This window comes from Narcine bancroftii, chromosome 2 (genome assembly GCF_036971445.1).
Source record: "Narcine bancroftii isolate sNarBan1 chromosome 2, sNarBan1.hap1, whole genome shotgun sequence".
Taxonomy (NCBI): Eukaryota; Metazoa; Chordata; class Chondrichthyes; order Torpediniformes; family Narcinidae; genus Narcine; species Narcine bancroftii.
In genome coordinates, this window is record NC_091470.1 from 248507920 (window position 1) to 248534177 (window position 26258).

The 26258-nt window shown below is 43.0% G+C and overlaps 1 protein-coding gene across 22 annotated transcripts in view; it reads right to left on the reverse strand.

Moving 5' to 3' along the window:
* Positions 1-26258, reverse strand: part of znf516 (zinc finger protein 516) — a 283926-nt gene that overhangs the window by 96398 nt on the left and 161270 nt on the right. For 19 of the 22 annotated variants that reach the window (XR_011352119.1, XR_011352120.1, XM_069920788.1 and 16 more), the window contains 2 exons: positions 12392-12481; positions 1465-3433 (listed from right to left, as the gene is read on the reverse strand). Coding sequence is in view for 20 of the 22 variants with exons in the window: in XM_069920788.1 (XP_069776889.1) it covers positions 1465-3292 (1828 nt within the window). In the remaining 2 variants the exon portion in view is untranslated. The remainder of the gene's footprint in view (positions 1-1464; positions 3434-12391; positions 12482-26258) is intronic. The other 3 variants (XM_069920783.1, XM_069920775.1, XM_069920773.1) reach the window with 1 other exon arrangement.

The window sequence follows — 26258 nt, forward strand, 5'->3', positions numbered from 1 at the left end:
CCAAATTTACAAATTTAGAAGTTACAGGTAAGTTCAAGCAGCTCATAGCTTCTTATCTTCAGTAAAAATCATTTTAAATTACCTGTCTTCTCCAGCCTCATTTCCAGTCATATGCCATGAGTTCATGGATGTCTTTGACACAGAGCCCAGCCAATCAGCCGTCTCTGTCATTTCCCTTCCACCCATCTCTCCCTCCCATCCCAAACTCTCTCAGCAGAATCTAAATCTAAGCCATCTCGGATGGCATTAGGGCAGGTTATCCCTGGGGAAGATCCAAGAGGGGAGAGACTGAGGGAAGGACATCCTGAGGGAAGGACATCCAGAGCCCAGGTCCAGTCAGCTAAAGGCATGGCCATCACTGGTTGCATGATTAAAATGAGGGGTGCTTGAGAGGCTAGAAATGTCAGGAATGTAGGGATGGGTTCAGGTGACAGGGGACAGTGAGAGCACAGGCCATTGTGAGTTAAGACATGGACAGCTGCGATTTACATGAGCTCAGATGAAAGAAAGTACAGGGTGTGAGGCTAGACAGGAAGGAGATGACGTGTAGTGGAACCAATCAGACAAGCAGTCTGACCAAAATATTTATTTTAAATTTCGACATACAGCACAGCAACAGGCCATTTCGGCCCATAAATCCATGCCGCCAAATTAACCTACATCCCTGGTATGTTTATGAATGGTGGGAGGAAACCAGAGCCCCTGGGGAAAACCCATGAAGACACAGAGATAATGTACAAACTCCTTACAGACAGCACAATTCAAAGCCTGGTCCCGATCACTGGCACTGTAAAGGCTTTGCGCTAACCACTACACCAACCTTGTCATAATAATACCATATCTGTACAATATCTTCTCTTGGTTCCTGCATGGACTTCTAATGAAGCCTGTAGAGACCCTTCATTGGACTGTAGAAATGTCGACAGTCCCTCCCAATGGAGACTCTAATGGAACCTGCGCAGTCCTTTCCAACAGTACCTGTACAACCTTTATGATTGATATTAACATCAACTTTTCTGGTTTCTGCTAACCTGCTCACCTTCCTCCTGCTCCCCCCCACCCCCTTCTCTTTCCCTTGTCAGCTGTCCACCTCCTTCTTCTCTATTCACCCAGACATCCGTCCTCTCCCTGCTTGCTGCTGTGCCCTCCCTCCCTTCACCACCCATCACCTCCTGCCTTTGTGACCATACATTCCCCCCCCCCCCCCCACTTACCCTTTTATTTGGATGCCACCCAACATTTTTTCATACCTTGATGAAGGCCTCAAGCCTGAAACATTGGTCACGTATCTTTATCTTTGCTATATAAAGGGCTCTGTTTGACCTGCTGAGTTTCTCCAGCACTGTGTTTTCACTTCAACCACAGTGTCTGCAGACTTTTGAGTTTTACAGTCCTTTATGATGATGGCTGTTCACTCATTCTAATGGCACCCAAAACAATCCCCTCCCAATGAAGCTTGCTTACCCAATTTTGATTGAGCCTCTGTATCCTTTCCCGACAGTATCTCCACATCCTCTCCTGAATCTTTGGTACCTTCCTCACCCAGGTCCAGTGCTGTAGCACTTTCTGATGATGAAGTGGAGCTGGACTGGTATTTGGAAGTGCCGTCCCCTTCACCGGCTGAGCCCAGTCTCGAATCCTGATGTCTCACTTCCATCCCACCCTTTCTGTTCCGCTTGTGAACTCTGGAATGGAGTACCACTTGGTGGTAGGTCCGAAAGGCTTTGCCGCATTCCAAACACTCTGTACTTTTACCCTGTGGCGACCCTCTGCTGGGGCGAGTCATGGGTCTAGAATCAGAGCTCTCCCCAAAACTGGTCAGCCGACACCTCTTGTCCATCATTCCGTGGTGCCGCTTGGCACAACCACTGCTAGCGGCATCTCCTTCCCATTTGCGCTTCTCGGCACCAGTGAGCGTACATTCTTTCTCTTTCCCACCGGTGGCATCAGTGTCCAGTGGGTCCTCGCCCAACCCTCCATCTTGAGGGTTCTCAGCCAGCTCCCCGCTGTTTGCTAAATGCCACACTTGGTAGCTACTCACAGGATCTAACTCCGCCAGCCCTTTGGCCAACAAACGGTCTGTAAAGTTCTCAAGTGACAGAACTGGCCTCAAATTCAGACAACGAAGGAAGCAATCCTTTGTAGAGCCACTACCGACTCCCGCCGGTTGTTCCCTGGGGTTGTCCCGATGGGCTCTGGAGTGCAGCTTCTCGTGCTTGATTAAGCTTTGATGACTTGGGAAGAGATAGCCACATTTCATGCAGACCTTGTACTGAGAGAGGGCAACTCCCATCCCTTCCTCTTGCACCACATTATTGATGGTGGCCAAACCTTCTTCATTGCTTCCCTTGGTTTTGCTCTTGCTCCCATTCCTCAACCCATGCACCTTCATGTGGTTCTTGAGGAACCAACGCTCCTTAAACCTACGGCCACATATCTGGCAAGCGTGATCCAGGGTGCCACTGTGCTTTCTCATATGGGCCTTCAAGCTGTAGGCCTGGGCAAAGGACTGCTGGCACCTTTCACAGGTGAACTCTCCAGCATCCTGCTTGGCCTGGCCCTTCTCACTGGTGCTTTCTGGCACCTCCACTGTAATGTGGACCCTCTCAATGTGGCTCAGAAATTGGTCGTCTCTCGTGGTGGAGTAGGTGCACAGCCTGCACTTGTAGAGCTTGTGAAAGAGACGCACGTGCTGATCCAGCTGCTCCTGCTCCTCAAAAGCTCCTCCACAGCCCCTACAATGCAAGGCAGAGGCACCTCCACTGGTGTGGACCTCTCGCTCCCTCAGCCTCCGCAGCATCACCTTCCCATGATCTTCCTTAGTCCCACCATCCTCCTGGCCCTTGGCAGGGGCCTTTGGCACACTAGGGTCTTCCACCGCCTGACCACCCCAGCCCAGCCCATGGCTCTCACTGAGGTCCCCTATCCGATGGGTGCGGATGTGTATCTTGAGGTTACCTTTCTGGGAAGACCTGTGGTCACAGTACGGGCACTTGTAAGGCTTCTCACCAGTGTGCGTCCGCATGTGGACTAACAGCACGCTGAGGAATGTGAAGTTCTTGCCACAAATATGACAGGTAAACTTCTCAGCCTTCTTCTCATCTCCATTGTCTCCATCAGGACCAGCACGGTGCAGCACACCCAGGGTTTCTGCAGCCGTCTCTTCCAGAATTTCAGCCTGCGGGCCAGCTTTGTCAGACATCATGGTCCTCTTCCTCAGACGCTTGCATGGCAGATACATCCTGGGTGTCATGCAGGGCTCTTCCTCCACCGTTTGTTCCTGGGCACCCATTTTCTTTTATTGCAAACACCCTTTCACCGCTCTAATCACCATCCTCCAACAGTCAAACCCTGTGGGATGTCTGCTGCTATTTTGCCGATTGGTTCTACTGGGTCAGTCAGTGGAACACCACTTCCAAAGGTTCGTCCAAACCTGGAATTCAAGTAAGAGACAATAAAGTCACTGGATGTAGCAAAATAGCACTTCCCAAAAGCAAATCCCTCCAGCGATGGTCTAACTTACTCCCAAGTACCCGGCCCATGATATATTTCAAATTCAAGTTCATTATCATCTGACTGTACATATACAACTTGAAGAAACGGCACTTCTCTGGATCCTGGTGCACACACATGGGTATCACAATACATAATACATGATAATCAAATATATACATCAAGATGGAATTTAAAATAAATATATAAAGAGTTTGTGATTTACTCAGATTTAGGATTATTTACTCTATTTTGGGATAATCTTACAAATTAAGAATAAGAAATAGTTAAAAAAAGTTGCCCTAGAGGGACGTGAATCTTGCAATTCCTTATACCGAGGAGTTGTAGATGTCTTAAAAATTGAGTAAATCAAGGCTGAATTTAATAAGACCTTCAAGTGCTTAAGTATCATCATTATTAAGCTCAAATTGTGTTGCCAGATGAGTAGCCAAGCAAGTCTCCAATATTTGCTGTGGTTACATAAAGACACAATGAGTTCTATCCACATATTGTAGAACTCTAGAGCCAACAAGGATGGAAGAAAATGGGGGAACTAACAAATGTGTGGTGAAGCAAAATGAATAAGAAACACGTCCCTGAATCAGTAATTACAAGTGATAAGACATTGCCACATTTGTTGGGATAGAACAATGGTCTTGCAAAAAAAATTCCAACAATATTTCCTTGCTTAAATAGAAAAGTCTAAGTTGAACCATCAAAAATATAAATGAAGTGGATTGTGTTCTATGGAGTCAAACCATTTATGTTGATCTTCCCTGTCCCTCCACAGATGCTGCATGACCTGCTGGGTTCTTTCAGCTGTTGTTTGTTGCCACAGATTCCAGAGTTTGCTGTTTGTTGTGTCTCCTCTAAATAAAGTGATCAGGGTTTTTTTTAAGTAGGTAATGGCCAAACCACCTGTTTTAGGGATTTAAAATTGAACCCGAATATCAGTGAAAATAATTCAGCTCTTCAAAGTAGTGCTGTGGAATCATTCAGGTCCCAAAATATCCATCAGTCTCTAGTCAAACAGGCTCACTGACCAAGCATTGACAGCTCTTGTGTTGGAGAATTCCAAGGATTCACAACCCTCCGACTGGAGAAATCTCCCCCCCAACTCAGTCCCGATTTTCTGAATCTTAACTCCACTCCAGACTTCTCCCCACTCCATGTGTACCCCTCCTCATTAGAGATCCTTTGATTCCATTACCTTTCTGCTTGCTGGTTGACATTGGCTCCCAAACTGTAAATGCCTTCATTCTAAAACTGCTCTCCTTGCTTTCATATCCCTTCATGCTCTCTCCTTTTCTCAGTTTCCATCTTCAGCCCTGCACCTTTCCAAAGTAACTTGGCTTCTCAAACTCTGAACATCCCCTAATTTAACCACTCCAAAAGTTTTTTTTTAAGATGTTGAACACAGTAACAGACTCTTCTGACCCATGAGTCCATGCCACCCAAATACACCAATTATCCTACAAACCCCATATGCTTTGGAGGGTGGGAGTAAACGAGAGCACCTGGAGGAAACCCTCACAATTACGAGAACGTACAAACTGGTTACAGACAGTGCCAGATTCGAAATCAAATCACTGGTGCATAATAGCCCTGGAGAACCATCACTGGGTAGTTCTCATCACATCATCATTTTTTGTTCCCATGTGCTTGCTGTGTTTGAATTAGCTGCAATTCTTCAACAGAGTACCAGTGAGTGCAGTGCCAAAGTACAAGAACTGTGAATGGGATGTCCTGTTCTCAGGCTCAGACTGTTCAAAAACAAATCTTTCTTTGGTTAAAGCAAATTAAAAATTGTATTTCTACCATGATAGAATATAGCAGAAGGTTTTACTGGTAGTTCATTACTTTGCTTTTAAAAGATAGTTGTTACATTCTCTTTTGTTTAAATAAAACTAATCCTTAGGATATTGCACCTTCTATATAGGTCGCCAGTAACCAAAATAAACTCACTCATGTATTGCTGTGTATGATATGTGAAAATTATAAACTCAAAAGATAATGCCATAAATAACCAATCTGGAAATCTTCCAGAACAAAATCAAAGCCATGCTCAAATCCTCTAGCCACTAAGCAATTCCACATGGAAACGTAGATCTTTTATTAATGGTGCTGAAATATGCAATATGATCATTTTGAGGTCAGATATGTACAAAGCAAACAACAAAGCTGGCAGCAGAAGTTCTACTGACAAATCCTCTCTTTTATATAGCTCTGCATTTAATTTAATCTCATACACATGCAGAGGTTCTGTGTAAAAATTGGGCCCACTTAAGCACAGTTTTTACACATACTTTTGACATAAAACAATTTTGTGCTCATGGGATTGGGCTAATGATAGTTTCTGGATTGATTAGTGACCAATGGGAAATTAGCATGGGGCCTTTAAGGTAAGATTCACTTGATGTGTCTAATGATGGCATCCGTTATGCAGTTGGGCATTTCTCTGACCACGGACAAAAAATGGACTTTCAATGGTACTGGAGAAACTCAGCAGGCCACGCAGATTCCATAGAAAGTAAAAGAGAGTCAACGTTTCAGGCCTGAGCCCTTCTTCAGTTATTAGTAATAAAGACGAGCACAAAACAGTTGATGACGCTGGAGCTGAACTTGGCTAAGCAATGTGCAGCTGTACCACAGGGTCAACACTCTTCAGGAGTCAACACTCTTCAGAGGTCAACACTCTTCAGAGGTCAACACTCTTCAGAGGTCAACACTCTTCAGAGCTAGATCATTTACTGTGCAAGCCCTGCCCTGCTTTAATCTACCAAAGTGAAAACTTTGTGCTTGACCTGCCTGATAGCTCTCATAGAAGCAATGATACATAACCTACAAACTTAAATGTATAGGGATGGTTGGTGATCAGTGCAGACTCCATGGGCCAAAGGGCCTGGTTCTGTTCTGTGTGGCTCTTTGACTCTACCTTATGCAGTTATGACATGAGCATCAGTCTCCAAAGATGTTGATTGAGCAGACAGAGTACAAGGGAAATTTGTGCAGGGGTTTGTGTTTTGGTGTTAACCAGAGCTGACAGGCTGTCTGAAACACGGTCCAAAAAACAACAATTGCTTGCACTTCTATGGTGCCTTCAAAATAGCAAAATGCTATCAGTACAGGATCAGTACAGCAGGAGCAGGTATTACCTATGGAAGTGGAGATTCCGGATGAAAATTGAAACAACAAGGGACACCCAGCAACTGTGGCAGGACTAAATGCCATAACCAGTTACAAAATCAAATGCAGTAAAGTAACAAATGTCAAAGCTTCTCTCCCAGAGGAGCTCAATGCCTTCTACATTTGATTTGATGCCAATAACAGCGAAGAACCACCCCTCCGCAACCCTATGTCCCCTGATGATCCCTCCTGTCCGTATCTGAGGATGACGTGTGTGCAGCCTTCAGGAGAGTGAATTCAAGGAAAGCATCTGGCCCTGATGGAATTCCTGGCTGAGTATAAAAGAACTGTGCTGATCAACTTACCAAAGTATTCATGGATATCTTCAACAACTCATTCTAGCAGGGCGTGGCACCCACCTGTTTCAAACAGGAGTCATCAAGAAGTGTGCAGCAACCTGCCTTAATGACCATCAACCAGTAGTATTTACATCAACAGTGATAAGTTTTTTGAAAGGCTGGCAATGAAGCAGATCAGCTCCTGTCTGAGCAGTGACATGGATATGTTCCAGTTTGTCTATTGTAGTAATAGGTCTACGGTAGATGCCACCTCACTGGCCCAACACAAAGCCCTGGAACATCTGGACAGCAAAGATGCAAACATCAGGATGTTTCTTTTTGACCACAATTCGGTATTTAACACCATCATCCCTCTAAACTGATCAGCAAACTCCAAGACCTGGGAGTTAACACCCCACTGTGTAATTGGATCATGGATTTCCTCAACTCCAGACCATAATCGGTGAAGATTGGTAAGAACTTCTCCTCCACAATTTCCATCAGTACCAGTGCACCACAGGGCTGTATACTTAGCCCCCTACTCTACTCACTTTACACCTACGACTGTGTAGCTCAGTACGACAATAACACCATCTACAAATTTGTCAATGATAACATGGTAGTGGGTTGTATAAAGGAAGGGGATGAGTTAGCATACAGGAGGGAGATTGACAACTTGGCTGAATGGTGCACCAACAAGAAACTTGCACTCAATGTCACCAAAACTAAGAAATTGATTGCTGACTTCAGGAAGGGAAAACCAGAGATCCAGTGGGGAATCAGAGGTGGAGAGGGTGAGCAAATGTAAGTTCTTGGGAGTCACTATCTCGGAGGATCTTTCCTGGACCCAATGCACCAATGGCATCATGAAGAAAGCACATCTACTTCCTCAGGAGTTTGTGGAAGTTTGGTATGACACCAGAAACCCTGGCAAATTTCCACAGAGGTGTGGTGGAAAGTGTGCTGACCAGCTGCATCATGGTCTGGTATTGGGACACCAATACCCCTGAGCATAAAGCCCTCCAAAAGGTAGTGGGCACAGCCCAGGACATTACAAGCAAAACCCTCACCTCTATTGGGTACATCTACAGGGAACACTGGTGTCAGGGGGCAGCAGAAATCATCAAAGACCCACACCACCCACACATGCTCTATTCTCGCTGCTGCCATCAGGAAAGAGGTATAGTTACCACATACCATCAGGTTCAGGAACAGCTGCCTCCCCTCTACCATCAGACTCCTCAATGACAAAGTCAATCAGAGACTCATTTAAGGACTCTTACTTGTGCACATTATTGATTTTCTTTGTTCTCTCTATTGCACAGTTTGTTTATATTCATTATCTGTTTACAGTTCTTTTATTTGTTTACATGTTAATGCTGTGTACAGTTTATTTTGGAACTACCAATTAGTGATAATTATGCCACACCCGCAGGAAAAAGGAATCTTGGGGTATATATGATATCATGTATGTTCTCTGATAACAAATCTGAAATCTGAGGAGTGATTGTCACAAACAAGTTAAACACCTGAATGCCAAGGGGAACAATAGTCTAGGTGAGTGATAAGTTTTTAAATTTTAATTTAATTTCAAGATACAGCACGGAAACAAGTCCTTCCGGCCCACAACCCTGCGCCACCCACATGCACTTATGTGACCAATTAACCTAAAACTCAGTACATCATTTAAGAGTGAATGTAAATAAAGCAGAAAGCTAAAGGCAGGGAATTCCAGTGATGAAGACATCGCTGCCAAAGACGATTTGATTAAATTCAGGGATTGGGAGGCTGGAGTTGGAGGAGTGCTAAGGTGTTTGACAGTCACAGTACTGAAGGTTTCAGAGGTAGGGAAGCACAAAACCACAAGGAGATGAGAATTTTAAAATGGAGGCATTATTGGATCGGGAGATAGAGTGGGTCAATGGGGATTTCTGACAGGGGGTAACAACCACCCCGGCGTTGGCACACGATGTTACAACTGTACAAGATATTGGTGAGACCTCACTTGGAGTACTGTGTGGAATTCTACTCACCCAGCTGTAGGTCAGCTGGAAAAAGTGCAGAAAAGATTCAGAAGGATGTTTCAGTGACTGGTGGGCTTGATTTATAAGACGAGGTTGGGAGATTTTTTTTTGAATATTTTATTTTTGTTTTTCATAGACATACAAATCCAAACAAACAACCCAATCTCTTTCAACAATAGTATATAACATACAGAGTCTATTTTTCCCTACCCCTCTCCACTTCCTCCCATACCCTAATACAACAAAGAAAAGATTATATAAATTAAACAAATACAAAGAAACAAATATCAGTGAAGTCACAGACCCTTAAGGGAACTTAAGAAAAACCCAAAGAAACTGAAAATTAAAAAGATAAGCAACAAAATACAAGAGCACGTTATCTGCGCCACGATCCACTTCATTGATCTCGATCGTTTCACTACTGGCACAGATTGTTGTATTTCTTTCATTCAGAAGGGGTATAATTATATCTGTGTACCAATGTGATGCAGATAGGGTTGTCACACCCTAACAAATATGCCATATTTTCTCCTCAAATTGAATGTGATTTTCTCCAGGGGAATACAACACTGCATTTCCATATATTCCATCATGTAATATTTAGTTGGGAGTCAGACTTCCACATGACGACTATGCACTTCCTGATTACCGATAAGGCCATCTTATAAACTGAATTTGGTATCTGGACAGTTTATAACATATGTTCATAATGTTTCCCAGAAGGTACCATACTGCAATCCACTGAAGAGGTACTGGGCTTCTCCTCCAGGAAAAACAAGGACTGGTTTGACGAAAACAGCCAGGAAATCCAGGAGCTGCTGGCAAAGAAGCGAGCTGCCCACCAGGCTCACCTTACAAAGCCGTCCTGTCCAGAGAAGAAACAAGCCTTCCGTCGCGCATGCAGCCATCTTCAGCGCAAACTCCGGGAGATCCAAAATGAGTGGTGGACTAGCCTCGCCAAACGAACACAGCTCAGCGCGCACATTGGCGACTTCAGGGGTTTCTACGAGGCTCTAAAGGCTGTGTACGGCCCCTCACCCCAAGTCCAAAGCCCGCTGCGCAGCTCAGACGGCAAAGTCCTCCTCAGCGACAAGATCTCCATCCTCAACCGATGGTCAGAACACTTCCAATCTCTTTTCAGTACCAACCGCTCAGTCCAAGATTCCGCCCTGCTCCAGCTCCCTCAACAGCCCCTAAGGCTAGAGCTGGATGAGGTTCCCACCCTGGATGAGACATATAAGGCAATCGAACAACTGAAAAGTGGCAAAGCAGCAGGTATGGATGGAATCCCCCCAGAAGTCTGGAAGGCTGGCGGCAAAACTCTGCATGCCAAACTGCATGAGTTTTTCAAGCTTTGTTGGGACCAAGGTAAACTGCCTCAGGATCTTCGTGATGCCACCATCATCACCCTGTACAAAAACAAAGGCGAGAAATCAGACTGCTCAAACTACAGGGGAATCACGTTGCTCTCCATTGCAGGCAAAATCTTCGCTAGGATTCTACTAAATAGAATAATACCTAGTGTCGCTGAGAATATTCTCCCAGAATCACAGTGCGGCTTTCGCGCAAACAGAGGAACCACTGACATGGTCTTTGCCCTCAGACAGCTCCAAGAAAAGTGCAGAGAACAAAACAAAGGACTCTACATCACCTTTGTTGACCTCACCAAAGCCTTCGACACCGTGAGCAGGAAAGGGCTTTGGCAAATACTAGAGCGCATCGGATGTCCCCCAAAGTTCCTCAACATGATTATCCAACTGCACGAAAACCAACAAGGTCGGGTCAGATACAGCAATGAGCTCTCTGAACCCTTCTCCATTAACAATGGCGTGAAGCAAGGCTGTGTTCTCGCACCAACCCTCTTTTCAATCTTCTTCAGCATGATGCTGAACCAAGCCATGAAAGACCCCAACAATGAAGACGCTGTTTACATCCGGTACCGCACGGATGGCAGTCTCTTCAATCTGAGGCGCCTGCAAGCTCACACCAAGACACAAGAGAAACTTGTCCGTGAACTACTCTTTGCAGATGATGCCGCTTTAGTTGCCCATTCAGAGCCAGCTCTTCAGCGCTTGACGTCCTGCTTTGCGGAAACTGCCAAAATGTTTGGCCTGGAAGTCAGCCTGAAGAAAACTGAGGTCCTCCATCAGCCAGCTCCCCACCATGACTACCAGCCCCCCCACATCTCCATCGGGCACACAAAACTCAAAACGGTCAACCAGTTTACCTATCTCGGCTGCACCATTTCATCAGATGCAAGGATCGACAATGAGATAGACAACAGACTCGCCAAGGCAAATAGCGCCTTTGGAAGACTACACAAAAGAGTCTGGAAAAACAACCAACTGAAAAACCTCACAAAGATAAGCGTATACAGAGCCGTTGTCATACCCACACTCCTGTTCGGCTCCGAATCATGGGTCCTCTACCGGCACCACCTACGGCTCCTAGAACGCTTCCACCAGCGTTGTCTCCGCTCCATCCTCAACATCCATTGGAGCGCTCACACCCCTAACGTCGAGGTACTCGAGATGGCAGAGGTCGACAGCATCGAGTCCACGCTGCTGAAGATCCAGCTGCGCTGGATGGGTCACGTCTCCAGAATGGAGGACCATCGCCTTCCCAAGATCGTATTATATGGCGAGCTCTCCACTGGCCACCGTGACAGAGGTGCACCAAAGAAAAGGTACAAGGACTGCCTAAAGAAATCTCTTGGTGCCTGCCACATTGACCACCGCCAGTGGGCTGATAACGCCTCAAACCGTGCATCTTGGCGCCTCACAGTTTGGCGGGCAGCAGCCTCCTTTGAAGAAGACCGCAGAGCCCACCTCACTGACAAAAGGCAAAGGAGGAAAAACCCAACACCCAACCCCAACCAACCAATTTTCCCTTGCAACCGCTGCAATCGTGTCTGCCTGTCCCGCATCGGACTGGTCAGCCACAAACGAGCCTGCAGCTGACGTGGACTTTTTTTACCCCCTCCATAAATCTTCGTCCGCGAAGCCAAGCCAAAGAGAAAGATACAATTCCAGATCTTGTGGAAAATCCACCTTGGTAATTTTTTTCAGAATGTCCCCCAGATCCTCTCAGAAGGATCTCATCTTTGTACACAGCCAGGTTGAATGGATAAAGTTTCAATCTCCACACCAGACCTAAAGCACATTTCTGAAATTTCTAATTTAGTTTTATGTAATGTTTGTGGTGTGAGATATAGTTGATGCAGGAAATTGTATTGGACCAATCTATACGTGGCATTAATAACTGCTGTCATGCTGTCCAGACACAAATGTGACCAGCACCCCTCATGGATTGTTGTGCCCAAGTCCGTCTCCCACCTTTCCCTGGACTTGTGTAAGCCTGGCTTCGGGCCCTCACTTTGGAATAGGAGATACATCATGGAGATGTACTTACACGTATTGCCCTTTTGGATTAAGAATCTCCATGTCACGACACGGGTAGGGCCATGGACAGTCCCAAATTATGCCTTAAGAAAGATCTTAGCTGAAGATAGTAGAAGAAAATTTTATTAGACAAATCATATTTATTCCTTAACTGTTCGAATGACATAAGCTGCCCTTGCTCATAACAGTCCTTCATACACCTGATCCCCTACTGGCACCAAGTGTCCAGGATCTTATTATCCAGAGTCATGGGTATTAATTTGTTCCGCGTCAAGGTCACTTTAAGAGATACCTTTATTCCAATACATTGATTTATTGTTGTCACATCTGAATACATGTTTTAATATGGGGTTATCCATTTTCTTTGATATCAATTTGAGGTCCCATTTATATATAATCTCTCCTGCTAGCTTTTCTTCTACCGTGTGTAGTCCAATTTGTGCCCAGTTGGAACTTTTCTTGCTGGAGCATATGAATATGAGGGAGATGGCTTTTATAGGTTTGTAAAATCCCAAAGAGCATACACAAGGTAAATAGTGTTTTTCTGCAGGGCAGGGGAATGTAAAACGAGAGGGCCTGAATTGAAGGTGAGAGGGACAGGTTTAAAGGAGATCCGAGGAATACCTTTTTTTGTTCAGAGGGCGGTGAGTACATGGAATGAGCTGCTGGGGAAGTGGTAGAGGGGAATACAATTGTAATGTTCAAAAGACATATAAACAGATGCACGGATAGGAAATGCTGAGAGGGACATTTGCTGAATGCAGGCAAATAGGACTGATTTAGGTAGACAACTTGACCAGCATGGACAGTTGAAGCTGAAGAGCCTGTTTCTTTGCTGTGACTATAACTATTATCTGAACTGCTCATAGTCCCACTTCTTCTATAGTTCAAGGAATAAATAGATTGTATTCAATTTTCTATTCATGGTGAATATAAACAGCCATAAAATATATATTACATGCTATTCAACATTCAATCATTTGTTTACAGTATAAAACTGAATATAAAACTCCAAGTCATGAGTAATTATTCTGAAATGAAAATGAAGATATAAAACTATAAATAGCATATACATCCTTAAATTCAGGACATCCTGATATTCTCAGGGTTGAGAGTGGTAATATTCAGATTAGAGCCTGTTTTGTGACCTGAACTCTTTTTTTGTAAAGGTTGAAGTTCCTAGCGAGCGGAACATCCATTATGTCATTTCTGCAGCCAGAGTTAAGTACAATGGCTTTGCTTATTTTAGAGGAAAAAAAATCCTTTTGTAAATATGCACATTTCACAAGTATGTCTTTGTTCAAATCCTTTTGGAATGAACAAATGACCACGGAGTTGTTCCAGTTCAAAAATACACATCTTTTGTGGAACAATTGAATAATTTTGAGAAAAACTCACAAAACATGAGTATTGGACACCTGCATGTCCTTAGAGCACAAGTAGGAGATGGAATCAAGTACATTGTCTCAATGAGGTAATAGCTGCTTATTTCCAGTTCACATTCCCACTGAATCTCTATTTCCCTTCAATTAATTCCATTGACTTCAAAATCCATCTATCTTCATTTTTAAACTTTCTAATGGATTATCTCTACAGAATTTATGGTGGAGATTTCCAAAGATTCATAGCCTTCTGAGTGAAGAGATTCTTCATCTTCACTCTAAAGGCCAGTTCTTTCTTTGAGTTTACACCCTGTAGTTCAGAGCCGAAGAAATTCACCCTTGATAATGATGATAATAACGTTAATGATTCAAAATAACAGCATCAGTACTTTGCAGGTCAAACAGCTTGAGCCCTTCATCAAGCTTGCTTATATGTGTACTTATCCTTGCTAATATAAAGTACACTGTTTGACCTGCTGAGTTTCTTTAGCATTGATTTCACTCCAACCACTGTATCTGCAGACTTTTGTGTTTCATGACAGCACTTTGCATTCAGCTTCTGAAATTCAGCTCAATTTCTTTTCGGAATACAACGTTCAGGCGTTATTGTATCACGGCCCTATTATTACAAGGTGGCATGGTGAGTGTAGTGGTTAGTGCAACCCTGTAATAGCGCCAGAGATCGGGAGACCGGAGTTCAAATCTTGTGTTGTCTGTAAGGAGTTTGCACATTCTCACCATGCCTGTGAGGGTCTTCCCCGGGGGCTCCGGTTTCCTCCGACTGTTCAAAAATGTCTGGGGTGGGGGGGGGGGGGGGGGAATGAAGGTCAATTGGGTGTAATTCAGCAATAAGGGCTCATGGGCTGAAAGGGCCTGTTAACATGCTGTCCAAATTTAAATTTAAAAATTTTCAAATTATATTTAATTTGAAATGTAAATTTAAAAATGTAACATGCTTAGCATAACTGCTAAAGGAATGAATTCCTCCATCCATTCTCATCATTCCTCTGGTTGACATCTCTTTAAAGCTGGGTTCTAAAGAGATCAGCACTTATTCATTGAGAACTTGAGAATAAAGCCACTTTTCTCACAGAACAACCCTCTCTCATCTCTAAAATTCCATACTATGACCATTTCTAAGACAATCATGTATAATTTCTTGGGTGCAAAGTCCAGAACTAGCCACAACACTCCACTAGTGGACTCATTGATATTGTACAACTGCAACATCAGCTGTAATTGTAGAGAATTCTATTCAAATGCAACTCCTTTGTAAATTACAAGTGAATTCTGCAGTTCATTTTTAAGCAGAACCACTTCTCTGCAACTATGCATTTCTATTTCTATAGAGTCTTATTCTGTGCCCATTTCCCAATAAGTAACACAGTCACATCATAGACATTCAGTTTGAAGAAACAGTTGAGAGATTCAACTATAAACAGTTACAGTAAAACCCCTGGTATCCAGCACATATGGGGGATTGGTAGATGCCGGATACATACATTTTACAGTTGCTTGAGTTTATGTGTTGCATGAATGGTGAACTAATGTTGAAGTGCCCCAATTTTAAACTTCCCGATTTCTTACTTATTTATTTTCTGTGATTTCTTTTTGCCAGTTGCTTGAGGATGTTGGTTGCTTGAATTCTAGACTCCAATGGATTTACTGTAATATGTTGCTTTTAACATAAATCTCTACCTCTTTGGATTGATGTGCCGTATATCAATGCACTTTTAACCTTTGATTAGACATTTTGTTATTTTCACACACCACATTTTGCTGATCAAAAAAGCAATGAGTAACAATGCCATTCCATTTGGTCATGAATAATGAGACTGGGCAAGTAAAGTTCATTTTCATCCCAGAAGGGCATTCGGGAACCAGATAAGTTTGACAACTTTTCAATTTTGCAATAATTTTATTTTTGTTAAATGCCAAACTATAGACTGAAAGGAAAGTGGGATTTAAACTCAGATCTCCAGGTTACTATCACTACATAGAATTAGTACTTTTCACTTGATACACATTTTGCCCAGTAACTACCACCCCTTTCATTCTGGCTCATAAAGCCCTGTCACCATTTACATAACAAATTTCAAATGCAAGTTATTCCACTCCCGACCAATCTGATGCAATTTTAATCCAGTCATAGACAGACTTTAATCACCTGCACCTTCTTGAGAAGGAAAAGAAATCCTCAGCAATGGCATCTGCAGCAAGGTGTCTGGAGATCACTGCTTCAAATGGAACAGAAAATTTCCAACACATTCCTTCCTTAAAATTATTCCAAAAAACAAGGTCAACAGCTCAAACAAACAAAAAAAACCACTCAAATGGTGTTTATAAACAGAATAATTCAAGTTTTGAAAGTTACTTTCAACTCCTACTCTTGTGAATGGGGGACAAAGTGTCAAGATTTGCCCACCCAAGCTTTTGGTAAGGAGTGCTAGAATATTAGAGAATCCATCCTCTTGCCTGAGATGGTTACACACCAATTGATCAGATAGCATCTATGGAGAAAGAAACTGTGCCAAATGTTCAGGTTGATGACTTTCCATCATGGAAGAAAGTCAATGATCTTAAATGTTTTACACTTTCCATAGATGCACACCTTTGGTATTTTCTAGTTTTATTTCAGATTTGCAACATTTCTTTTTGATTAGTGTTAACATCAAGGAAAGGAACGTAAAAGATTCCAAGACCAAGTTCCAAAGAAGAGCAGGGTGTAATCCCTTGAGATTATCCAATGTTATATCCTTAAACAACATCCAAAAAAAAAATTGAAGTATCTGATGATGATAGCTCTTGTGGGAGTTCCCTATCCACCAATGAGCTGCTGCAATTCCTGCCTGATTGAATGCACTACAATGATCTATAGATGACTGTAAGCATCTATGGGATAGCCTGCATCGCCAAAAGTCTTTCTTTAAATCAAAATTAAAAGAGATCAGGGTAAAGTGGTCAAAGAATTAAGCAATTAAAGATTGAAGTGTTCTATATTTGATAAATAGAGTGGACAATTCAGCCCACTGTGTCTCTGTTAGTTCTTAATCAGTTCCTTCCTATTTCCCCATTGCTAAGTCTCTCTCACATGCCCATCAATTGCCCTGATATTTCTACCATCCAAATTCAATGTTAAATTAACAATCTTGGCTACTCTCAGGAGTGAAAGAGGCCATCAACACTAATAAACATTTTGGAGTATCAGCATATGGTAAATGGTAGGACCTGAGGAAAGTAGATTTTGAAAGGTACTTTGAGGTGAAAGTTGATACTTCCCTGAAAATGATACAGTAATGAAGAATACACTGGGCATGCTTGTCCTCATAGACTGAGGTATAGAGTACAAGAGTTGAATCATCATGTTACAGCTGTACAAAACATTAGTTAGGTTGCTATTTGAGTATTTGTATCGTTCTGTTGTCGCTTTACAGGAAGAATGTGGTAGCACAGAGATTCACCAGATGTGGCGTGAATGGGAGGGCTTTTTTGCTTGAGGAAATTGCTGGGATTATTCTCTTTTTAGGAGACTAAAAAGAGTTACTTCATGGAGATACAGATAGAGTTAACCAGGGACTTTATCTCATGCTATGAAGTCCAAAGCTAGAGGGCTAGGTTTAAGTGGCAGGGGGAAGAAATTTAAAGATCTTGAGGTTTATTTTTAAACACAGAAGGAAGTGGTTATACAGAACCAACTGACAGAGCAGGTGGTAGAATTAGAAACAATTATCATGTTGAAAAGGCATCTGGAGAGATATTTGGTGAGGAAATGAGTGGAGGAATGCAAGCCTAATGATGGTAAATGAAATTAGCATCGACGAACATCATCAACATAGACAGGTTAGGCAGAAGAGCCAGTTTCTATACTGTATATTATATTACCTTGAATGATGCAGGACAGTAAGTAGACTTTCTTCTATCAAGCCTGTGCTGGCCCTCTGAGGAAGATCTACAATTACTTTCAACCTCTTTGGGGGCTTTCCCCTTTGAATTAACTTTCCAATTTCCTTCAGAATACCTATTTATTTGATGTAAGATGATAGACATGCGACAGAATATGTTGTGTTTTATATTGTATATAGATATGATTTTGTGAGATAAAGTGTGGCAGGTTTTTTTTGTAAAGTGTAGGTCACAAACAAACACTTCAAAACAGACCTCATTTAAAATACTGGAGCTCTGCCCAAGCAAGACAGGCTGGCTCCAAATGCCTTTGCAAAAGTTTTGTGGAGTGCCTAAGGGACTTCACTAATGGATAGTTGTTCTGAAAAGCAACAGATGAAAGAATTTGGAGGACTAGGTTCGAAGCCGCAATCTGTCTGAATGGTGGTTGCTGTTCTAAGAGGGTCATGTGATTTTGCAAGCAGAGAGAGTCAAACAGGTTTTTCTCTGGGGGAGAGGGGAGGGGAGAGGGAGGGGAGAGGGAGGGGAGAGGGGGGGAGAGGGGGGGAGAGGGGGGGAGAGGGGGGGAGAGGGGGGGAGAGGGGGGGAGAGGGGGGGAGAGGGGGGGAGAGGGGGGGAGAGGGGGGGAGAGGGGGGGAGAGGGGGGGAGAGGGGGGGAGAGGGGGGGAGAGGGGGGGAGAGGGGGGGGAGAGGGGGGGAGAGGGGGGGAGAGGGGGGGAGAGGGGGGGAGAGGGGGGGAGAGGGGGGGAGAGGGGGGGAGAGGGGGGGAGAGGGGGGGAGAGGGGGGGAGAGGGGGGGAGAGGGGGGGAGAGGGGGGGAGAGGGGGGGAGAGGGGGGGAGAGGGGGGGAGAGGGGGGGAGAGGGGGGGAGAGGGGGGGAGAGGGGGGGAGAGGGGGGGAGAGGGGGGGAGAGGGGGGGAGAGGGGGGGAGAGGGGGGGAGAGGGGGGGAGAGGGGGGGAGAGGGGGGGAGAGGGGGGGAGAGGGGGGGAGAGGGGGGGAGAGGGGGGGAGAGGGGGGGAGAGGGGGGGAGAGGGGGGGAGAGGGGGGGAGAGGGGGGGAGAGGGGGGGAGAGGGGGGGAGAGGGGGGGAGAGGGGGGGAGAGGGGGGGAGAGGGGGGGAGAGGGGGGGAGAGGGGGGGAGAGGGGGGGAGAGGGGGGGAGAGGGGGGGAGAGGGGGGAGAGGGGGGGAGAGGGGGGGGAGAGGGGGGGAGAGGGGGGGAGAGGGGGGGAGAGGGGGGGAGAGGGGGGGAGAGGGGGGGAGAGGGGGGGAGAGGGGGGGAGAGGGGGGGAGAGGGGGGGAGAGGGGGGGAGAGGGGATTCAGTTCTGGAATTTTTACAGTTCAGTAGCAGCAGCTGGGTCTCGAACAGGACAAGCTGGAAAACTTGTGGAAGATGGGTCGTGAATGGTTAGTTCAGTCTGGTCAAAGCCCTTGTGGTCCATACAAGAGGAGAGTACTGGCTGCCTAATGTTTCACTTGAAATAAGTGAAACATAAAGAAACTCTGTGATAACCTGAAAGAAAGGTTATCATCTGGAAAACCCTGATGGGGCAAGTTTCTTCGGCAAGACACTGACGAGGCCGATTAAAAGGGATCAGTTTGTGTCCAGGAGCAACAAATCTCTCTCTGAAAACCAACAAGAACCTTCCTGAGCGGTAACCATTTACCTTACAAACACCAAAACCTAGTGAAATTTGTAAATGTTAAATTCTGTGCACAGTATCAGAATTGCCTGCAACCAGTGAACTTGGAAGAATGAGAAGTGAGATTGGACTGCGAATTAAAGAATGTTTCTGAACCTGTATGCACATTGCATACACGTGCACTTCGAATAAGAAGGGGGTTATGTTAAGTTAATAGTAATAAATTAAAGTTTGATCCTGTTTTTATTTTTAAAGATAATTAAAAGCAACTTTTGTTTAAGTAACCATTTGTCTTAGTGAATATCTATTGCTGCTGGGTTTTGGGGTCCTCAGGCTCGTAACACTGGCAAGAAGGCATGACTATTCATTTCTATACTCAACAGTTCATGTACTGGTGTAGTCTTGAAGGAACACATGGTCTTCATCTCTGCTTTGCATCTAACTACTTGGTTATTTTAGCACTCTCCTGTTCTACCATATCTCATGCCCTGTGCAAGCCTTTTAGATGTACAGTACTTAAGTCAGCTTCAAACAAACAAAAAAAAAATCGATTGCTGTTAAAATATCCTGCAACATTAATGGGACAAATTATAGCATAATTTTGGTCCATCCTTTATGACAACCTAAAGTTTGTTCAATGAAACGAAGGGACCTTACAAATGAATAATTATTGCAATAATATTTTCTGATCTGCTTTTTACAATCAGTCAAGTTAGGATGTTAACCAGTGCACATGTTGACCCACTATTTAAACCAGATGGATTTCTGTTACAAGTTCTTTATTTGCCCTCAATTACCATTTTTCCAAAGCTCTGAAACATTTCTCTTTAAAATGTCTGACCCCCTGCATTGCTAAACTCTTAGGTTTGCCTAATATAAATACAACCAGCTCTTTGTTAACATATACCCAAGTGTTTTTATTGGAAAGGGGATATTTAACCTGAATGATCTCTGAAAAGGAATGAAATAAACATTTAACCCATGTGAACAATCTTAACTTCCAACCAGCTCTGCTGATTTTGGGTTCTGAAAAATCAACATTTGCCTGACACTTGGGAGCAATGGATTTAGGATAGGGGATCTAGGAATTCTTGCTAAAATGATTAAGAAAATAATTGTTCTGGCAAATAATTTTGCGTGGCTCTGAAACCAACAAAAACCCAGAGTCGAGGAACTCTATAAGCAAAACAGTAATTCACAACTTTTCATGCATGTTATTTAAAATGGTGACAGATTCCCCTTGATTCAAAACATTGGGTGATCACTCTCTGGGCTGCGGAGATACAAGTATTGCACTATCAGATATGATATTGCTCGATGAGATTGTGGTGAGCTTAACCAGAACAAGTAGAATGAAGTCACTCCCATTCCCATTGTGAGCTCAAAGTGAAAGTGAAGGGAGGCAGAGCTAGCAGAGCTGCTGTCTTACATCACCATAAAACTCAGTTCGATCCTGACCTCTAGCACTATCTACGTAGAGGGAGCACGTTCTCCCATGTGTTTTCTCTGCTGCTCCAGTTTAGTCCCATGGCCCAAAGATGTGTGGATTGATAGGATAAATTGCTGTTCTAAATTTACCCTAGTATGTATGTGAGTAGTAGAATCTGGAAGGAGCTGATTGGAATGTGTGAAAAATAACATGAATGTGTGGTTGAAGATTCACATGGACAGTGCTGTGTTTCTCCACCACTCTATGGCAAAAGTAGTGGGAATGTGCAGAAAAATCTGCAGACAACAGTTGAGACCTGGAATTCACTGCTTGTAGGGCTGATGGGAACAGAATCCATCAGAGCTTTCAAAGGGGAATTAGATTTAGATGGACAATTGAGAGAAGGAATTTACAAGGCAATGGAGTAAAACATTAGGCTGAACAGAACTACAAAGGGTATCGTCATGGATTCAATGAGCAGAATAACCTCTTTACAGATGAATTTGTTGCTATCTATTGAATGCATAGAATTACTTAAGACTTTGAAGCTCAGAGCATTCTGCCAGATATTCTAAATGACTTTTATCTCTCTGTCATTGAAGTTATATGATTATTATTGTGCAAGGCTTGTTAGGCACAAACTGGCTGCTGGGTTTCCTTCATCATAGCAGTGTTAACATTTCATTTGCTACTTGGGATGTCCTGAGGTTGTCAAAGAATGTACAGAATTGCAACGCTTTGCAAGTGAGATGGTAGGAACTTGAATGTTTCAGTGAATTACCAAAATTTAAGAAGTACACATTTAGTGCAAGCTTAGAAATTGCAAACTATTGTACATGCAGTTTGTCCCGGGATAAAGCTAAATCTCTTGTTCAGTGGAAACAATCATAGTTAGTAATTCCATTGAAATAACACATTAAACAAAACAGAGCATCCAGTGCAGTTTTTTTTTGTTTCAGGTACAAATATTAATATTTTTAAATGCCAGATGAAGCATTAAAATTAATGGTTGCAAACTAATTAGCATTGCAATGTCAAAAAGAACAGAGGAACTTTGATGAAAGGAACTTGCAATTATTTGGCGTCTATAATAGCTTGCTCTGAGAATATAAAATTACCTTTTATACAAAGGAGGATGAAGACTAATATTTGTTATTTCATGCTGAGAATCTCTAAAATAAATTACAAGGTTTCCTTCATAAACAATCAGAATACTTCATTTGTCACAGAGGTCTCTAAAATACTCCTGACTTGGAGGTAAACGAAAAACATCTGGACACATTTATGTTTATTCACTGATAAAGGATCAACGCCATTCAGTATTGCAGCTCTAATGGATTTCTATTTAGGAAGTTTAGGTTAATTCAGAGACATGACTGTGGCTTGTTATTTGGGTTTAAAATATCATTGTACATATTGTCTTTAATAAGAACTCAGGATCTGTGCCTTGTTTCCATGGATGGAATGCAACACAATGCCATAAGACCTAGGAGCAGATCACTTGGCCCATCAGGTCTACTTTGCATCATAGATGATTTTTTTTCTTTCAACCCACATCTCCTCCCCATAATCTATGACACCCTTACTAATCAAATGAACCTTTAAACACACTTTATGCACGACCTCCACAACCAAAAATTCTTCTTTATTTAAAGAAACCAGCAGAGGCACTAATAAACTTACAATCAAATGTTGTCAGTTGCCATTGAAATTTCTCCTGTTCAGACCTGATGCTAGAATAATGATCACACCGACAGATTCATAAGGTTAAGAATTCTGACAAAATTCTATTTCAATGAACTTGTAACCACTCACTGAAGGAAGCATCAGTTCTACAGCCCCGAAATAAGCCCTTTGGCCCATCTGTTGTACCTATCTGCACTAACCCTCTACCCAGTTTAGGTCTGTGGTTTGGCAATTTGATTTTGCATGTTTGATGCTTACTGCTGAAATATTCAAAAATAATTCAGTCCATGTACTGATCTTGTTATTATATCTAAATATAAAAATGATCTCAGATCCTATCCATTTCCTATTGCTATAATTTGAGGGCTGCACTATTTAACATTGTTGCTGCCTTAGAAAACACCACATAATCACAGGTCAGAGGTTCCTTTTCTTTTCAGTGCAACAATTTTAAAAGAGGCCTGAGGAGGAGGGTGATCTCGAAATGTAATGGAGAGTAGCTAATCAATCTGTGGCTATTGAAGGCAACTACACTGATTCCTGTCTCATGGTCTTAGAGTCCTCTGAGATCTACTCCATAGGCTTCAGGCTTGAGGACACTCTTCCGAAATCTGACCGTTGTCTCTTGGATTGTTCTTTGAAACCTCCATCTTTGGCCACTTCGTGGTTCATTGCCAAACCTTCACAGGCAACGTCCTTTTACAATCATAGCTATGGACAGGCTCTTTGGCCCAACTCCTCTCTGCTGATCCAAGTTGGCATTCTGGGTTTGTCCCATTTGCCTGCATTTGATCCATCTCTTTTTTGGCATGCGTTTTGCAGAGCTTTGAGCAAATTTTTCTTCATTTAAGGTTCTAGGATGCTGTTTCTACAATCATTTGGAAGATATAGGTGTTATTGATAAGACCAGTGCTTGATTACCCTGGAGCTGACTGACCATCTAGCTCACCATAATGAGCAGTCAGCCACATTGCTGTTGTCACACATATGGGATAAGAATGGCAACTAAGATGCATCAGTGAAGCTGTTTAGCTGTATGGCAATCTGGTAGTGTAACTAATAACTACACTAGATTTCCTATTTGCTTATTTAACACAATTCAATTTCACCAACATCCAGACATCTGGATTCTGACTCCAGGCCTTTGAGTTACTAAACCTGTAACGCCATCACTACTTTCCTGTAATTTGGAGCCAATGCTGTTCAAGCTACTAAAAATAAACATCAATTATCTGCAGGTGCTTAAGATCTGGAACAAAAAGAAAGGATTCTGGAACTACTGAGCAGGTCAAGCAATGTCTGAGGATGAGAAGACAGATACAGGTTGAATATGTCCTAATACAGGGTCTTCGAACTGAAACATTAACTCTATTTCTTTCTCTCTCCGTCAACGCTGAGGGTTTCCAGTGCTTGCTGTATCTGTACAAGTACCTACTTTAGTCAGAGGCAAAACAAGGAGTCTGCTTCCAATGCATTGGATCTAAAGGGTAAAGTTAACAAAGACAAAAGATGTTCATGCAAGGGTTCACTTAAATGTGCTGTGACCCACAGGAGGGCTGTAGAGCCCCCACTGAGAATAGGTGGTCTAGATTACACACACCAAAGACATAAATATCCACCTGAAGGCTGTACTGCTACATAGAGTAAAGTGTGCTTCATGGGTAGAAAAGGTTTAGGGGGATACAAGCCAAATGTAGGCACATTGGTCTTGCTTGTATAGATAAATGGGTCAGCATGGACAAGTTGGGATGAAAAGGCTCTTTCCATCCTATAAACGTCCATGATTCTATCCTGGACAAAGAGCCTGATATTATCTGTTCATGTTATTGCAATAGAAGTGTCCCATTTCGAATTCCCCGAAACCAACTGCAGGTTACTGCAATGGGTAACACATATTCAAAATCTAGTAAAGGTCTTTAAGGATTTAACTAGGTGGATATAGAAAAGCTGCAACATTGCGAGTGGTGCCCAAAACCAAGGGCTATAAATAAAAGAGAGTTAGAAATAAGGCACACTTGTGATTTCTTGACCTCGGGAGTAGTGGGAACTCACTCCCATGAGAAGAATTGAGGTGAAGACCAGAAATGAATTTAAGGGAAGGGAAGGAAGGGAAAACAGATTGAGATGGGGATAGGAGAAGGCTTGCATGGAGTGAAAATTCTGCCACGGTGAGACAATTTCTTGCTGCTTCTCCATGTTGCAATGGTTAACCCTCCGGTGTGAAGATCATTGTGTGCTGTTGACATAAACCACTTGATCTGCCTTCAGTAACAGCTGGTGTAGAAAATACCGCATCATATGAAATGTCTTCAGGTACTGTTGGACAGCATAAAAATAAACAGTATCACCCAATGAATTGAGTTGGCAATTTTATTCCATGGTTCCATTGGTCACTGAAGATTTGTTCTTCCACTAACCTACATCTGCTCCCCAACGTTGGATTATCACTTTGTAATCACTCCCATAAATTGCATATTTTCCAGAATCCAGTTTTTTTTTTTAAAAAGTTCTGTCCACTATTTTCTAGGGCACAATGCCTTTAACATGTCTACATGTAACACGATACAGTAATTACATTTTACTTAGTATTATTTTGACAGAGTGGAGCAGAGTCACACATGACTGCAACACATTTTATAAAACAAAAGATGTCAAATCTCAGCAAGCAGGAGAATCTAAGCCACATTTCCTCAGAAGCAGTTATAGCCATGAACAGCTGTGGTCAACCATGTGTATTTTAAATTGACAGAGCTACAGGCTGTTAGCACCAAGCAGCACAACGTAATTTTGGCGGTTGCAAACTGGCACACCGTCACATCACAATATTTATTTTTGGGTCTTTCTTCTGTTACAAAATAAAATAGCTCTTACGATTTGCATTTTGACTATTTCTACAACAATTTTAACAGAAAACTTGACAATGTTGTTTTGCTGCTGCCAATGTTATAGGATTAAACGCTCAACTGAGCAAAAGCACAAAGTGAAAATAGTGCAGTAGATTCAGATCTAGTTGAAACCCTCACTCAATGTATGATGAAATTTCCACTCAATAGAAGCTGCTCTGTCTTGAGTGCGAAATTCAATGCGTTTTACTTATTCTAAAGACAAAAAGACTGCAGGTACTGGGAAACTGAAATGTAACCAGAGAATTCTGGAATTATTCAGTGTATATTGTGGAAAAAAAAGTTATTGCTTCAAAGCAGTGATCGTTCTTCAGAAATAATTTTCACATTGATCTAAAGCATTAATTTGGTTCCACTCTCCATGGATCTGTTGAGCTTTTCCAGTCTTTTTGACTTTTTCTCCTTGCCAACCTGTTCTGGACTATCAGAATATGGCACACAGAACTTCCCTCAAATTCCAAATGCCAGTAATTCCACTAAGCACATCAGGATCCCTCATGTTGGGATTGACTGGAAAAATCCAAGATGACAAATTCTGTTTTAAACCACACCCCATTTCTCCTTTGAAATAATAGGGACAGCTGAGAGAGCCGCTCATCCAAAAGACCGCACTTCCTGACAATGCACTCTATTGAAACCAGTGCTGTATGTTCAAGTCTTTGCAAGGATGTTGAGCCACAAGAGATAAACTTGGGAGCAAACATTCGCACAAGTGCACTGGACATTGGGAGAGATGGAAGCAATGGATAGCAGTCAAAGGGAATGTCTTTAAATCTCTCTGAATGTAACTGTGGATTACTTCAAAGTGAACAGCTCTGATCCAACCCCATCTCCTGCTACTAAACACAAGGATTCTGTGCAGAAGCTTGTAGTCAATAAAGAGATAGTGAAATTAATCAATTGATCTGAGGCACGATATCCTGTCCTGTGAGG